This window comes from Pistacia vera, unplaced genomic scaffold (assembly GCF_008641045.1).
Source record: "Pistacia vera cultivar Batoury unplaced genomic scaffold, PisVer_v2 Contig470, whole genome shotgun sequence".
Taxonomy (NCBI): domain Eukaryota; kingdom Viridiplantae; phylum Streptophyta; class Magnoliopsida; order Sapindales; family Anacardiaceae; genus Pistacia; species Pistacia vera.
Window position 1 is genome coordinate 464,565 of NW_022196302.1, and position 17,465 is coordinate 482,029.

A 17,465-nucleotide genomic window follows, 5' to 3' on the forward strand; every position below is an offset into this window, starting at 1 on the left:
ACAATAATATTAAATCTTAATTTTTAATTAGTGTATTCTTGACCGTATGACATAAGATTTGGACAATTCATGAGACCATACAAGTCATAACAAGCATCCTATTTAATTTCATATATTATCAGTCTTATCCAACCAATTGACTATGCAATCAAAAATAATTTATGAAGTGCCCATCAATGAACAAGACAATGAAGAAACTTGGTACACAACTGTGTGGCTTTGACAAGTCAAAACCAAAAAAAACTTCAATTCATTCATATTATTATCTTGGATATCTAACTGTCTAACTTACTATTGTGTTAATTTCAGTTATCAGTGTCAACTTTCAATGAACATCCATTAATGTCTCTATTACTATATATATAACCATGTAAAAATAGTAATTTGCAAAGCCACATAAAGCTTTGAGACATTCACTTAGAGACACCAAACTAATAAGATTAACAATAATGGCGAAGATTTCTCTCTTGTTCCTTGCCTTGGTTGCTTTAGGGTTTGTTGTTCATGTTTCTGTAGCTGCTAAGGATCATGATAAAGGTCCTGGTAAGCGCTTTGATGATAAAAAGATTGGCATTTATGAGCTCAAGAAGGGGAATATGTCTTTGAAGTTTACCAATTGGGGTGCAACTATTATCTCTGTGTTTCTGCCGGATAAGAATGGTATGTTGATTTCTCTTTTGATTGATTGTGTTCTGGAGTTTTTTTTTTTTGCTTTCTGGGTTGGTTTTGTTTTTCTTTCTCGAAGATGTTGTGTTCTTATGCTGTCAGTTGTTCTTTGTGTTGAATTTTCAGGAAAGATTGATGATGTTGTTCTTGGATATGATTCTGTAGATTATTACAAGGTGAGATTTTCTTTCATTTTTGTAATCTGTTCTTGATTTTGAGAAAGTCTTTAGCGAAACAACCCATTATATTCCATGATTTGAATTTGATTTAGTTGAGTCAGGCATTTTGTGTTGGAGAGTTGCACATTGCTCTCTCTCTCTCTCTCTCTCTCTCTCTCTCTCTCTCACACGCAGGATTGTGCCAGTGTCAGCTGTTTTCTAAATTGGACAAATATGCTATACCTAATATTTGCTGTACAATTTGTCTTATGCATAGGTTTCTATGTTAAAATATATCATCAACATTACTAAGACTTCGAATGATTGATTGTTCAGATATAAAATCTAAATTAATCAGCAAACTTCAATAATCTGATGTACAACACTTATACCTACCACCAATCTGCAACTATTGGTCAATTTTCTCTTATCTAAAGCCTTAAATTTTGGTACAAGTGGCTGAATTTTAGGAAGAAGAAAAAATGGCCACAAATTTCTGTGTGGTTCCTTTTACATTTCTTCTTTTTGACTTCAAGAGGCCGATCCTATCTAACCTGTAACACATATGGCACTGTTATGCAGAATGATACAGTTTACTTTGGTGCGATTGTTGGAAGAGTGGCTAACAGGATCGGAGGTGCTCAATTTAAGTTAAATGGAACTGTGTATAAGTTGGTTGCTAATGAAGGGAAAAACATGCTTCATGGTACAATTCTGCTGTTCAGAAATATGTTTTCTCGACTTACAATAATGCTGCTATTTCAAGAGAAATTAAAACTTACGTTTGCTTAATGGATTCTTATAGGTGGGAAAATTGGCTTCAGTGATGTTGTTTGGAATGTGAAGAAGCATAAGAATGAAGGTCCTGCTCCCTACATTGTCTTTGAATATCACAGCTTTGATGGAGAAGAGGGTTAGTATTTTGATATTCTTGCTCTTCTTTCTCTATTTTTGCATTAATTCATCACTTTAAGATTCTTGTTCTCCGATCTTTTATAGGATTTCCTGGCAATCTCCATGTCAGAGTGACTTACGCCCTTTCTGGAGACAATCAACTGACTGTAAAAATGAAAGCTAAAGCTGAAAACAAGGCCACTCCTGTTAATCTTGCACAACACACCTATTGGAACCTTGGTGGACACACCAGTGGTGATATCCTTTCCGAAGAAATCCAAATCTTTGCTTCGAATTACACACCAGTTGACAGTGATCTAATTCCCACTGGCCAAATTGTAACTGTAAAAGGAACTCCCTTTGATTTCCTCAACTCACACGCCATTGGCGACTACATCAACAAGCTCCCTAAAGGTTATGACATTAACTATGCTCTAGATGGCGGTAAGGGAAAAAACATGAAGGTGGTGGCAATAGTGATTGATAAGAAATCCGGAAGAAAGATGGAGCTGACGACAAATGCACCTGGTGTGCAGTTTTACACAGGTAATCTGCTTAAAGAAGTTAAGGGGAAAGGTGGGTTCGTGTATCGTGCTCATGCTGCATTATGTCTGGAGACTCAACATTTCCCAGATTCTGTGAACCACCCAAACTTCCCTTCAACAATTATAGCTCCAGGAAAGACATACAAGCATATAATGGTTTATAAATTTTCAATATCATCTTAGTGTGGTAGATGATGTTTCAATATTTAACCTCTCTTTTAGTACTTTTTCTGACAAAACTTTGATTATAGTGTATTACAATTCGAGTGTGTATGATTTGAGATTATGTACCATTATGTTCCAACCCAATGAATTAATAAAAATATAGCAAAAAATATTTAGCCTCAACCCTTCTTGCCATTGAAATATTTGGTCTTGTTTGTTGGCGTTCTTGTAGGCTTTCACAGGCTGCTTTCTTGAACATGGTTTGATACATCATGTGCAATGTTCTGAATTGGTCCTGATTATTTATCTCTCATAGAAGAAGAAATTAATGACTCGAATAAGAAGAATCTAACCCAAAAAGAAGAAAAAGTTATTAGCTATCAAAATTTTATTCCAAAAATTCTGATGTCTTCGGTGCATTAAAGCCGAACAAACAGTTGAATATACATATTGTTCAAAAGGTTTTCTGTACAGCACTCAAACGTTTGATACATATCAACTGAACATCTTAAATTATTTCAAGCATTTTGATTTAACATACTTGAATAGTTTGATGTATATGTGTATTAAATAAGAGAAAATTCAATAAGATAACACGCTCTTTTGGAGATGATCGACAACCTGATTGAAGAAAAGAGCAGAGATAACCGATAATCTGATTAAGGAAGCAACATGATGTGCTTACCAACTGGGATTGTGGTTCAAAGTTCTGTAGCAAATTTTGATCCCAATAATGAAATTTATAAGCCTGGATATATGGGAATATATGAAATCAAGAAGGGAAATATCTCTATGAAGCTTACCAACTGGGGTGCTTCTATTGTCTCTATTCTTCTCCCTGATAAGAATGGTATATATGTTTGTCAAATATTTGTTGTGTTTGCTCAGTGCTTTCTGGGTTGGTTTAATTGTTTTCTTGTTGATTTCCAGGAAAGCTGGATGATATTCTTGTTGGATATGATCCTATGGAAGCCCCGATGGTGAAGAAGGTTTGCATAATTATTAATTATTCATGATTTGAAGAATTTATCCATCACATTTACACTTACATTTCTCTAATTTTCCATAGGAGTCCCTGGAGATCTCTTCGTTACTACGACTTACCTTCTCTATGGAGAAAATCAAATGAGTGTAACAATGAGAGCCAGCTCTAAAAGCAAGGCGACTCCTGTAAATCTAGCACAATACATGTACAACAGTGGCGATATTTTTAATCAAAAAATCAAAATCTTTGCTTCTAATTACAGGCCAGTTGATAGTACACTAATTCCCACTGGCCAAATTGTAACAGTGAAACTCCTCATGATTTCCTGAAACCACACACCATTGTAGACAACTTCAACAAGTTGCCTAAGGGCTATGACATTAACTATGTTCTTGACAAATCTGAGGGAGACTTTGTGAAGTGGGCAGCGACAGTACTCGATAAGAAGTCGGAAAGAAAGATGGAGCCGTGGACAAATGCACCTGGTATGCAGTTTTATACAGGAAGTTATCCGAAAGTGGTTAGGGGGAAAGGTGGATTCGTTTATCATACTCATGCTGGACCACGTCTTCAAACTCAAAACTTCCCTGATTCAGTAAAATAACCCCAACTTCCCTACAACTGTTATACCTCCAGAGAGTGATTACAGGCAGACTATGGAATTTAAGTTTTCAATAGCTCTTAGATGCAGATGATGTTTCAATATCTAACCCCTTTTAGTACTTCTTTGCCAACATTGTGATGTTTTTATCCAGCTTCTCTAGTATTGGCTATAGGGACATATTTGATGTGTGTATGATTTGAGATTATGTACCATTAAGTTCCAATTGGAGGATCCAAATCCAATCTTGACAATACTTCAATTTACCACAAGAACTGAAGACAAGGCTATGGTGTTCTGGCTTGTTGGGTTGGAACCTCAGACTTACTCAAGATAAAATACTCCTATATGGGCAAATTTATTCTATTACATATGATCTGTCTTTTTATTGCATCATAAAGTTCGATTAGTGTCCATTACCCAACAATACCTCTACATGTAAGGTTATATATTTGACAATGTATAAGACCATTTCATGTGGGCACATAAGGTTTAGTCAATCTACATAAGACCATAATTTAACTTATATATTATCATAATATAATCAAGTTTTGTATATAACAAGTTGTTAATATCATATGATTCATATCATATATCCATGTGGAGGTCCATTAATGATCAATGATTAAAATTATCAATAATCTTCGAATAGATATATCCCTTTACTCGTATGTTTATTTTCTAGGATTTAATTGAATGAATAGGCCTAAGTCTGGCAAAATGTTGATTTCATCAAGTCCTGATAACCCGCCAAAACCACAATAGAAAAAGCAAAACAGGCCAAGCTGCCGCACATGCAATTGATTATTGCTTTGACATAGAGCTGATATAATTATTCTTTAGCAGTGTCAACTTTCATAGATCACTCGTTCAAGTATACGTACATATAGGAACTCTCGTAAAGCATAAATACATACTCTTAGAACAAACAGGCCTCATAATTTTTCATCTTTTTCTTTAAGAAAAAATGGTGAAGATTCCTCTGTTATTGAGTTTTGTTTTCTTGATTTCTTTTGGGTTTGTTGTTCATTGCTCTTCAGCCACAAAAGGGGTTGGACTTTATGAAATAAAGAAGGGAAATTTCTCTGTGAAGCTCACCAACTGGGGTGCTACTATAATCTCTGTCATTCTCCCTGACAAGAATGGTACATATGCTTGTTGAAAGTCCTTTTTTTTTCTCTTTGAAGNGATATATAGCCCCAGGTGAAAATACTTTGTTACTCTTCTCACAATTATCTGTCACTCTTCTATATATAGAAAAATTTCGCCCATCATTAATTGCTCTTCAGCCACAAAAGGGGTTGGACTTTATGAAATAAAGAAGGGAAATTTATCTGTGAAGCTCACCAACTGGGGTGCTACTATAATCTCTGTCATTCTCCCTGACAAGAATGGTACATATGCTTGTTGAAAGTCCTTTTTTTTGTCTCTTTGAAGAGTTTTGTTCTGGGTTTATGAATTCTTTTGGTGTTGAATTTTCAGGAAAACTTGCTGATGTTACTCTTGGATATGATTCAGTCAAGGATTACACGGTGAGTACTCATTTTATTTGTAATTTTCTCATTGTTTTTTTGGCTTCAGCTTCATTACTGAAAGGATGATCACACATTTTCTTCTTCTCTCTTTCCTTCTCTTACTCATAAACAAACACATATAAAAGACAAGTTGCTGGTATGCAAAACTGCACCAGTACTAGCTAATTTCTATATGGGACAAAAGTTGTTCTGTTTTCATCTTAAAGTATCTGGTCAACTGGGTGCCCAAAGCTTTGGATTTATCAACCAATTAGTTTATTTAAAGGCTGTTTTGTTCTTGTTCTTATTTTGTTTTTACCTTTCACTAGTGATAAGAAAACCAACATTTAAAAAGTTGAATTTTGAAATTACAAGGTTTCTTTTTTCTTCTTCTAATATACATAAAAGTACCTACCCTTTAAATGATTTGGTTCAGTGAAGCTTTTTGTAAAGCTAGAATGATCATTCTGATATCAATTACAGATATAAAAAGATAAAGAAAGAAAAGAAACATGATGTACAACATTTAGCCCAACCAGTTTTTAGCTTTCAGTAGTAAAATAGCTAAAAGTCTTTGATTTCCTGAAACAATGGCTTATATATTAACAAGTTGTCTAATAAAAAACAGATTATTGTTTTTATAATAAGCTCAAGGGATGGAAACCAAGAACTATAATCATGTGATTCCCTTCAAATTTCTCCTCTTTAACTTGAGAGTCAATGTTGCCTTCGCAATTTGCATTGTTAGATGTACCACAAGATTTTTTATTGGTGGGGTAGTTTATAAAATGGTTTTCTGGTATATTCTTTATGCTTTATGATGACCTGTGAATTTTCTTATATATAATTATGAATGTGTTCACTTGTAATGGACGGCAAGAAGCTGATCTATCAGCCATTTCAGATTTGGGTATGCATAATACTGTTGAATCCAACTGTGAAGGAATTTTAAGCACTAAATCAAGTTGAATGGATTCAAGCAGTTATCCAGATTATATATATTCTAATTAGCATCAGTGAAATTCTATACAGCCATCCAAAATAAGATAAAGTTCTATTACTCTGAAAGTTTCTTCTGGTTTTTCTGAGACAAAGGCCATTTTCTTAGAATAGTATACTGAAAAGGGACCATCTGTCACATGTGAGCACCATTTTCTAATGTTGCATTTGCATTGTTATGCAGAATGATACATCTTACATTGGAGCAATTGTTGGACGATTTGCTAACAGAATCGGAGGTGCTCAGTTTAGTTTAAATGGAACCCATTATAAGCTTGTTGCCAATGAAGGGAAAAACATGCTTCATGGTACAATTCTGCTTTCTGAATTGTTGATATTTCTTTTTCTTCTATTTCAAGGAGATGTCTCATAATTTCCCAAATGAAATTCATGTAGGTGGCCTTAGAGGCTTCAGTGATGTTGTTTGGAAAGTGAAGAAGTATAAGAATGAAGGTGATGCTCCCACAATTGTCTTTGCCTATCATAGCTTTGATGGTGAAGAAGGTAATTTGTACATTTTTAATAATATTTTGCTCTATAAAGTTGTAATTTTCAGCTTTGGTGTATAACTTGTAAATATTCATATTAATTTCTCCAATCTTTCACAGGATTCCCTGGTGATCTTTATGTCACTGTCGGTTATACTCTCATTGGAGACAAAAAACTGAAAGTAACAATGAAAGCCAAAGCTCTAAACAAGGCAACTCCTGTAAATCTAGCACAACACATGTATTGGAACCTTGGAGGTCACAACAGTGGCAATATCCTTTCTGAAGAAATCCAGATATTCGGTTCCTACTTCACTCCTGTCGATAGCAAATTGATTCCCACCGGCAAATTTGCATCTGTAAAAGGAACTCCCTATGATTTCCTCAAGCCTCACAAAGTTGGCAGCAGAATCTCCAAGCTGCCTACTGGTTATGACATTAACTATGTGCTTGATGGTGGTGCTGGAAGCAAACTGAGGCGAGCAGCGATTGTGCACGACAAGAAGTCAGGAAGAGTGATGGAGCTGTTGACAGATGCTCCTGGAATGCAGTTTTATACAAGTAACTTTCTGAAGAATGTGAAGGGGAAAGGTGGATTTGTGTATCAGCCTCATGCTGCACTATGCTTGGAAACTCAAGCCTTTCCAGACTCAGTGAATCACCCCAATTTTCCTTCAACTATTGTGGCTCCAGGGAAGACTTACAAGCATCACATGCTGTTTAAGTTTTCAACTGCAGCTCCATATTCTTAATATTTGATGACAAAACTGAGGAAACACTTTTAGTCTCTGTGATTTGAGATCTTGTAACACTAGGCTTCAACAGATGAATAAATTAATGGTGGGGGATATTGAGGCCTTGCCATTGCCATGCTTGTTCTAGTTCATTTTCTTGTGGAATGTCAATCTTTCAGAACCTGCTTTTCCTGAAGTTGATTTGAACATTCCTGAGCAAAGTTTTTAATTGATATTTTATTTATGATCTCCTTTGTAATTATCACTTCATCTAAACTAAATCTTTCACTGAGATAATAAATAATTTCTTAATGAGAAAGACCATGTTTAAAGGTGGGTAAAGGTTGGGCTTGACGGTCCCAGGCCTGGGCCCAACTTGGTTGGGATCGATTTTATGCCCATCACTTTTGTGAGGGCCCAAACTGGTCCTAAGCCCAGGCCTGACCTGTTTTGGATCGATCCTATGGGCCATAAAAATTTTAATTTGGCCCGATAATTGTAAATTTTTTAATCCTTAAATTTATTATGTATTTCATATATTATAAGGGGGTTTTGGTTATTTATAATAGGGTTTTGGTAATTGGGTCAGGGTGTTTTTAAATTAACCAGGCCTGGCGCTGGGACCGGTCCTAGGCTCGGGCCTGGTGGAGGGACTGGGTTCGATCACCCTCCCCAGGGCTCAGTCCAGTGCCTGGTAGGACCAGCTTTTGGGCGCGGGCTTTTTGCCCAGCTCTATGTTTGAGATTGATCCAAAGATTATAGTAGGTTACCCAAATTACCCTTATCTTCTTTAGGATTTTCTAGTTGGTCCATCTTTGCAGCCCACTACACAGAAGCCCAGTTAATCCAAATCCAAATCTCTACGAACCACTTCACCACCCACGCCAAGCACAAGACATGGCTTTACTGTCTTCTTCCCTTGGAATCTCCAAATTCCTCTGCTGCTCCACCTTCAAAACAGGTTCTTTCACTTCACAAATCCATGTACATGCATGAATAACCATGCCCACGTGCACAATATCTTCATTAACAAGCTCTACTAATTCATTTTAGCGATGATTGTCCAGATCCATGGAACATTTTCAGTAGAGTAAACTCTTGGAACATTCACTCTCAGAGAGTAAAAAGTAGCCCTTTTTGTGTCACCATGTGTTCTGTTGAGAAGTCAAAGAGGGTCTGGATATGGACAGAGAACCAGCAAGTTATGACTGCTGCTGTTGAGAGAGGATGGAACACTTTTGTTTTCTTGTCCCAGAATCATCAACTCGCAAAACATTGGTCAAGTAATTTTTTTTTCTTTTTTTATAATAAGATTAGTCAAGTAAAGTCTTGTTTTTTAAGAGATTGGTCAAGTAAAGCTTGGTTTTCTATTAGAGTGTTCAAGTAAAGTTTTGTTTTTGATGAGATTGGTCAATTAAAGTGTTGTTTTTTAATTATTCGTTTGGGCTTTAACTTCTTAATTGTGTTTGTGACATCTTTCAGAGTGTAGAAATGAGTTTTAAGGTTGTTTTTTAATTTTCTTTTTGTTGGTGAATGTACAGCAATTGCTTTGATAGATCCTTTGTTTGTTAAAGAAGGGGAGGTGTTTGATAGTGTGGAGAGAAGGGTTGCTAGTATTTGTGAGGTTGCAACGCCACAAGAGTTGCAGAAGCTTCAGCCGTCAGATGAGCAGGCAGATAATATTGTGATTGATTTGCTGGATTGGCAAGTATGCTGAATTTCTTGTTTGATTAATATCAGATGAACTTGTCTTTATTGTGAGGTTATGCCCAGAGACTTTAATTGTGAGATTAGATGAGGAATGTGGGTAATGAGATTATGAGATCATTAGGAGATGGTGCCACCCAATATTGCCTCCTAGACTGTAATTTGAATTTTCTCAAGCGCATTAAGAGTCCGGACTTCAACTTCTAGCGGAACAGAAAATTTTAATAATAGGAGTTCTTAAAGTTTTGCGTTCTTGTAGGCAACCTCCATCAAACTTTGAACTTTCGAATTACCCAAAAAAAAAAAAAAAAAAAAGAAGGCGCACAGATATCTGCAATGGAGAGCTTGATTGTAACTCGGATTTTATTTTTAATCTTTTAGTTCAAAAATAAGTTCTGGGTATAATGTGTAGTTGGGACCGTCTTGAAATGCATATATATATATTTAACCTGTAATNAATAAATAATTTCTTAATGAGAAAGACTATGTTTAGAGGTGGCCAAAGGTTGGGCTTGACGGTCCTAGGCTTGGGCCCAACTTGGTTGGGATCGATTTTAGGCCCATCACTTATGTGGGGCCCAAACCGGTCCTAAGCCCAGGCCTGACTTGTTTTGGACCAGTCCTATAGGCCAAAAAAATTTCAATTTGGCCCGATAATTGTAAAATTTTTTAATCCTTAAATTTATTATGTATTTCATATATTATAAGGAGGTTTTGGTTATTTACAATATGGTTTTGGTAATTGGGTTAGGGTGTCTTTTAAATTAACCAGGCCTGGGGCTGGGACCGGTCCCAGACTCGGGCCTGGTGGAGGGACTGGGTTTGATCACCCTCCTCAGGGCTCAATCCAGTGCCTGGTAGGACCAGCTTTTGGGCGCGGGCTTTTTGCCCAGCTCTATGTTTGAGATTGATCCAAAGATTATAGTAGGTTACCCAAATTACCCTTATCTTCTTTAGGATTTTCTAGTTGGTCCATCTTTACAGCCCACTACACAGAAGCCCAGTTAATCCAAGTCCAAATCTCCACGAACCACTTCACCACCCGCACCAAGCACGAGACATGGCTTTACTGTCTTCTTCCCTTGGAATCTCCAAATTCCTCTGCTGCTCCACCTTCAAAACAGGTTCTTTCACTTCACAAATCCATGTACATACATGAATAACCATACCCACGTGCACAATATCTTCATTAACAAGCNTGATGGAGCTGTTGACAGATGCTCCTGGAATGCAGTTTTATACAAGTAACTTTCTGAAGAATGTGAAGGGGAAAGGTGGATTTGTGTATTAGCCTCATGCTGCACTATGCCTGGAAACTCAAGCCTTTCCAGACTCAGTGAATCACCCCAATTTTCCTTCAACTATTGTGGCTCCAGGGAAGACTTACAAGCATCACATGCTGTTTAAGTTTTCAACTGCAGCTCCATATTCTTAATATTTGATGACAAAACTGAGGAAACACTTTTAGTCTCTGTGATTTGAGATCTTGTAACACTAGGCTTCAACAGATGAATAAATTAATGGTAGGGGATATTGAGGCCTTGCCATTGCCATGCTTGTTCTAGCACATTTTCTTGTGGAATGTTAATCTTTCAGAACCTGCTTTTCTTGAAGTTGGTTTGAACATTCCTGGCAATGCCTTTAATTGATATTTTATTTATGATCTCTTCTATAATTCTCATTACATCTAAATTAAATTTTTCATTAAGGTAATAAATAATTTTTTAATAAGAATAATAAAGATAGGTTGATAAATCTTTTTTACTAATTTTTTTCACAATCGCAATTAGTTAGATAAAACTTATTGCTGAGTTATCATGACGTATTTGAAATTGATTTAAAGATTAGAGTAAGTTACCCAAATTACCGTTTTCTTCTTTTAAGATTCAAGCACTCCAGTCAATTGGACTTTCTAGTTGGTCCATCTTTACAGCCCACTACACAAAAGCCCGGTTAATCCATATCCAAATCTCTACCAATCACTTCACCTCCGAGATGAACAAACAGAAGAAATGGCTTTACCGTCTTCTTCCCTTGGAACCTCCAAATTCGTCTTCTGCTCCACCTTCAAAACAGGTTTTTTCACTTCACAAATCCATGTACATACATGAATAACCATGCCCACGTGCACAATATCTTCATTAACAAGCTCTACTAATTCATTTTAGCGATGATTGTCCAGATCCATGGAATATTTTCAGTAGAGTAAACTCTTGGAACATTCACTCTCAGAGAGTTAAAAGTAGCCCTTTTTGTGTCACCATGTGTTCTGTTGAGAAGTCAAAGAGGGTCTGGATATGGACAGAGAACCAGCAAGTTATGACTGCTGCTGTTGAGAGAGGATGGAACACTTTTCTTTTCTTGTCTCAGAATCATCAACTCGCAAAACATTGGTCAAGTAATTTTTTTTTCTTTTTTATAATAGGATTAGTCAAGTAAAGCCTTGTTTTTTAAGAGATTGGTCAAGTAAAGCTTGGTTTTCTATAAGAGTATTCAAGTAAGTTTTGTTTTTGATGAGATTGGTCAATTAAAGTGTTGTTTTGTGATGATTTGTTGGGGCTTTAACTTCTTAATTCGTGTTTGTGACATTTTTCAGAGTATGGTAGTGAGTTTTGAAGTTGTTTTTTTATTTTCCTTGTTGGTGAATGTACAGCAATTGCTTTGATAGATCCTTTGTTTGTTAAAGAAGGGGAGGTGTTTGATAGTGTGGAGAGAAGGGTTGCTAGTATTTGTGAGGTTGCAACGCCACAAGAGTTGCAGAAGCTTCAGCCGTCAGATGAGCAGGCAGATAATATTGTGATTGATTTGCTGGATTGGCAAGTATGCTGAATTTCTTTTTTGATTAATATCAGATGAACTTGTCTTTATTGTGAGATTATGCCCAGAGACTTTAATTGTGAGATTAGATGAGGAATGTGGATAATGAGATTATTAGACCATTAGGAGATGGTGCCACCCAATATTGCCTCCTAGACTGTAATTGGAATTTTCTCAAGCGCATTTAAAATCCGGACTTCAACTTCTAGAGTAAGCTGTCTATTCAAACTGAAACTTTAATAATAGGGGTTCTTATAGTTTTGTGTTCGAGTAGGCAGCTTCCATCAAACTTGAACTTTGGATTTAAAAAAAATAAAAGCGCACAGATGCCTGCAATGGAGAGCTTGATTGTAATTTGGATTTTATTTTTGATCTTTTTATTCAAAAGTAAGTTTTTGGTAATAATGTGTAGTTGGGACCGTCTTGAAATGCATGTATATATTTAACCTGTAATGTTTCATTTGTGGCTTTTGTTGTGGAACATCAAGCTTTCATTTTTTTCCTGTTGATACTTGGAAATTGCTTTGTCTTGTTTCAGTTTTCTGAACATAATCTTTTGTGCACTTTGTGATAAAATTCATAGATGTATGAATGGAAACATAATTCATTCTTCATTATTTGTTACCATGGCAAACTCCCTCTACTGCTCTTGCTTCTTCATTAGCCTTTTATTTGTAAAGAAAGAAATTAATAATGTTTTTACTTTGGAAATATATGACTACCTTTTTCTCTTTCAAAGTATTACGTGTTCTACTGGGTTACGCCCTGGTTTTGTGTTTCATAGGTTATACCTGCGGAAAATATTGTTGCAGCATTCCAAGGGAGTCAAAAAACTGTATTTGCAATCTCAAAAACTCCCTGTGATGCCCAAATTTTTCTTGAGGTATCTCTTAATACTGTACTTTGCAAACCACTTAATTAACTTTTTGTTTGAAAAAACTTAGCTTCATAATTTTTTTTTTGGGTGCCTCAAACTTATAGTGAATTCTGTGTATGTAGGCATTAGAGCAAGGCCTGGGTGGAGTTGTACTAAAAGTTGAGGATGCTGAAGCTGTTCTTGCCCTAAAGGTAATTATTTCTTGGGCTAGGCTTCTCAGGAAGTGAGGCATAGCTCCTTATCTTTGACAAAATTATCAGGAATATTTTGACAGAAGGAATGAAGTTAGCAATCTCCTGAGCTTGACCAAAGCCACTGTAACTGGGGTCGATGTAGCTGGAATGGGTGATCGAGTTTGTGTGGATCTTTGTAGCCTCATGAGACCTGGTGAAGGACTTCTAGTATGCTTCTAACCTCCATTCTTCAAGTGGATCTTGCGGTTTGTTTAATTTAATCATATTTTATGCTCCATTCTTATTTGCACAAATACTTTTTATAGGTTGGATCCTTTGCTAGGGGACTTTTCCTTGTCCACTCTGAGTGCTTGGAGTCAAACTACATTGCCAGCAGGCCTTTTCGAGTCAATGCTGTGAGTTTGGCTTTCAAGTTGCTGCAGATAATATACTGATGAATTAACATTCATTATTCAATCAATTAATTTCAGTGGATGAAATCGGTTCATTAATGCCACATATAAACAAAGTCTTGGTGGTTTGTGTTTTTTAAGACGGTTAAAGAGGATGTAAACAAAGTTATGATGGGGACTGTTCATCCTTTAGATAAGCAGAAAGGCTTGATTCATGCTACATGTAACCAAAAGTATCATGATAATTTGTTAATATTTCACTCCTTTCTTCCATATATTTGACAGAGGAACTTTTCAAGGGAAGAAATTGATTTTCCATACTCAAGAAATTGATTTTCTTCCATATATTTATTGTTCTGTTACAAAGTGCTGTGTTTTAATTTTCAGGGACCTGTGCATGCGTATGTGCTTGTTCCAGGCGGAAAAACTTGCTACCTTTCAGAGTTAAAATCAGGCAAAGAAGTGATTGTGGTGGATCAGAAAGGCCAGCAACGAACAGCAATTGTTGGTCGTGTGAAGATTGAGTCTAGACCTCTTATCCTTGTAGAGGCAAAGGTTTGTGTCTTACATACCATTTCTAAACAAAATGGAGTTTTCTTCTAATGATTTTAAAATTTATTGGCTAATTTTTAGGAGCATGAATGAATTCGACAAGAGTGCGTTTGGTAATTTGAAGGAACTGTTTCCTAAGTTTGGAGCTTCTTAAAAATATAATTGATATACCTGAAGAATCTGTAATAAGTACAACCAAATCTGTCAGACACATTTGGCTCAATTGGTACAAAGTAACCAAAATCTTCCTCGGAAGAATTTGAAGTTCTGAAGCTTCTTGAAGAAAGAATAATTTTGTAGAATAGGTTGTGAATACTAGTCTATTGAAGGTGGAAAATGAGAAACACTGTTTCAATTAAATTGTGCTTAGAAATATTTTTGTTGCTGAGATGCTTTAATTGCGCTGAGAATCCATTTCCATGTTCACTAGTTATGCATAATCAGAACTTTTTTTTCGTCCTTTCCAGGATTTGTGATAACATGAATTAATGTTAATGCTTCATTCTTCAAAACTAGTGGCTTATATCATTATTGGTTTCTTTTTATGATATCATTGTATGCTCTGGTGGTGCAGGGATCAGATAATCAAACTTATTACAGTTTAATTCTACAAAATGCGGAAACAGTTGCCTTAATATCTCCCTGCCAAGGTTTCATTCAGATATTAATTTCATTAATGAAAGTTCTGGATTTATTATTTACTTTCCTTGTCTTATGGATTTGAAACTTGCCCTCCTATTTCCCCCAGGAAATGGAGGAAAGAAAACAGCTATACCTGTGACTTCACTGAAGGTTGGTGACGAACTTTTGCTGAGGGTACAAGGTGGTGCACGACATACAGGAATAGAAATTCAAGAATTCATCGTGGAGAATTGAAGAAGCAAGATGACATATTCCTGCTGAATTTGTTCATGACTGTTGCCGTTATAATGCCAAAGAGTGATATCTGTCCTGCTGAAAGCCCTGCATCTGCATCTAAAAGACAAGAAGATAATAAATTTATCATGCAAGAGTAAGGTTATTTCTCCATAAAGTCAGCCTATTTAATTACCATTTTTTTTTCTCTAATCTAAATGTAGTGCCAATACCAGTATCAGGAAAGCATGAGGGCAAGAATTAGTTTCTTATATAGTTGAGGCAGGAAGTAGCAGGACCTCATGAATAAAAATTCTTTTCACGAATTCAATTAGACAGAAAACAGAAAACAAATATTTCACAAGCTAGTTGAAGGAAAAATGATGCTACGAAAGGAGTGATTTGGCCAGGTATTTTCCTGCTATAAAATGTATAAAAGGAAAAACCCAGTGCCTTGATTCCTGTTATTTAGGGAAATCTAAGGTGGCCATTGTAATTCCTACTATTTATGGAGTCCTCAGGGGACATATTCGGCTACAATTTCCTTAAAATCACGGGCATATAAGTGAATCCTATAATTATATGCAAAAAGACCAGAAGACCTCGTCTCACCGTGGCTAAATTTTGTTCATTGATTTCCATCTAATAGTATGACGATATTCCAAGAGCTTTTCCAGGTTAATTGAATAAACTCATGCGTAATTGAGCTCAAAATGGACCAATTCCTTCAACTTTGGGTCATCTAAACAATCTCGCTCATTTGTATCTTTGTCGAAATCAACTCAACAGTTGAATTCTGCATGAGCTTTAATTTTGAGTAAAGAAATTTAGTAAGTGTATTTATGAATTATAAGAGATTTAATTTATAACGTCCTAATTTTTGAAATTCTATGTTATATTTCTTCTTCCCTTTTGAATAAATAAATGGAATAAAACCTCTGTTATACTGTGATGCTTGCCCTGGAGGATATTTTAGCTGGGTCTATTATTCTTGTGGAAACCGTGTTTCCTGTTAACTAAAAGTTAAACCCAAAAGACTTTAATTTTAGTTGTCTATTTCATCTTGGCGAAGGTTCAAGAGCTCCATATTTTTTACATACATAATGTTTAGGTTGTAAATCTAATTACTTTTGGATAGTTGATATTCAATGTAATTTGCAAATTTAATGCACTTTGAACATGACACAACTTAGATTCAATTTCAGTCATTCAAAAGCTCTTAAATCTAACTCTTTTTACCTTAGTGGGAATATAATGTGTTTGTCGGAAATCATAAAAACAAGAGGAATTAGGACCTTATATGATATTAAAAAAAGAAAAAAATAATAATAATAGAGGTTCGGCTTGCTGGTTTCTCTTTTATTTGATTGCATTGATTGCCTTGTGGAATATTATCACCACCAATCATGATCTTTAGAAAATCACATCAAGTAAGTCTTGTGAAATATCACCATGTTTGTTTGAATCAAACTTGTTTTAGTAAACACCAATAATTAAGAGTTAGAAGTAATGGACAAAAATTGATTTGGCCTGGGGCGAGGCAACTCAAATAAAGACATTATTCGTGGACTACACATTTCTTGCCTTAGACTAGAGCTTTAGCTATCAGTAACTTAGGAAAATTCAAAGAAACAACCTTCATAGTGACCAAAAAAGTCCAAAGAGAAAGTGAGTATGATTCGGGCAATAATGCCCCATTTTATTCACACCGTGTAGAAAAATCTCGAAATCTCTATCATCAAATTTTCCTTGATTGTTATGGTTTACCATTCAAATATTGAATGTTGATTTTTCTTAACTTTTGGCTATAATAGACTATAATTTATTGATTCATTTACTTAACAGTCAAATGCTAGGTAAACTATATCAACTTAAAGGTATATAAGCAATTCGATATTTATTATTATTTATTAATGAGTTAAATTAATAATTCTTTTACGTTTACGTTTTTTTTAATGCCTATTAATATAAGTAAATATCTAGTTATCTACAGTATTAAATAACATGATTAAGGATAAATACTTAAAGATCTCAAACAATTTACGCATTTACAAGGGTGAACCCAGAAATCAATTCATTTTCTTGTTTTTACCAAATCCAAGATTCATGAATAATTATTAACAAAATCTATTTACAATAAAATTTTAGACTTCTCTTCTTTAATTACCCTTTTTTTTTTAAGTTTAATATATAGTATTCATTTGTTCTTATTTATTATAAAGTCCTTGTTTCTTCATTTGTCATTCTTTTCCGAACAATAAATTTGCATGTCTAGTTAAAAATATGACATTTGAATGGACACATTTAATTAATATTCTTATA

General features: G+C 35.3%; 3 protein-coding genes across 3 annotated transcripts; all 3 read left to right on the forward strand.

The window, feature by feature from the left end:
* Positions 1–310: 310 nt before the first annotated feature.
* Positions 311–2,611, forward strand: LOC116146026 (aldose 1-epimerase-like). The gene is made up of 5 exons (XM_031431435.1): positions 311–660; positions 793–842; positions 1,407–1,530; positions 1,630–1,737; positions 1,824–2,611. Exons 1-5 carry the CDS (start codon positions 450–452, stop codon positions 2,444–2,446), a joined length of 1,116 nt encoding a protein of 371 aa, XP_031287295.1. The 5' UTR covers positions 311–449; the 3' UTR covers positions 2,447–2,611.
* A 2,266-nt stretch (positions 2,612–4,877) lies between these two features.
* Positions 4,878–7,956, forward strand: LOC116146028 (aldose 1-epimerase-like). The gene is made up of 5 exons (XM_031431437.1): positions 4,878–5,159; positions 5,497–5,546; positions 6,712–6,835; positions 6,924–7,031; positions 7,136–7,956. The coding sequence occupies exons 1-5, from the start codon at positions 4,982–4,984 to the stop codon at positions 7,765–7,767; spliced, it is 1,092 nt and encodes a 363-aa protein (XP_031287297.1). The 5' UTR covers positions 4,878–4,981; the 3' UTR covers positions 7,768–7,956.
* Positions 7,957–8,597: 641 nt separating this feature from the next.
* Positions 8,598–15,685, forward strand: LOC116146029 (3-dehydroquinate synthase homolog). Its single transcript, XM_031431438.1, has 10 exons — positions 8,598–8,710; positions 8,817–9,032; positions 9,291–9,457; positions 13,058–13,156; positions 13,273–13,341; positions 13,411–13,551; positions 13,650–13,739; positions 14,124–14,291; positions 14,863–14,938; positions 15,037–15,685. Exons 1-10 carry the CDS (start codon positions 8,647–8,649, stop codon positions 15,162–15,164), a joined length of 1,218 nt encoding a protein of 405 aa, XP_031287298.1. The 5' UTR covers positions 8,598–8,646; the 3' UTR covers positions 15,165–15,685.
* The last annotated feature ends 1,780 nt before the right edge of the window (positions 15,686–17,465 follow it).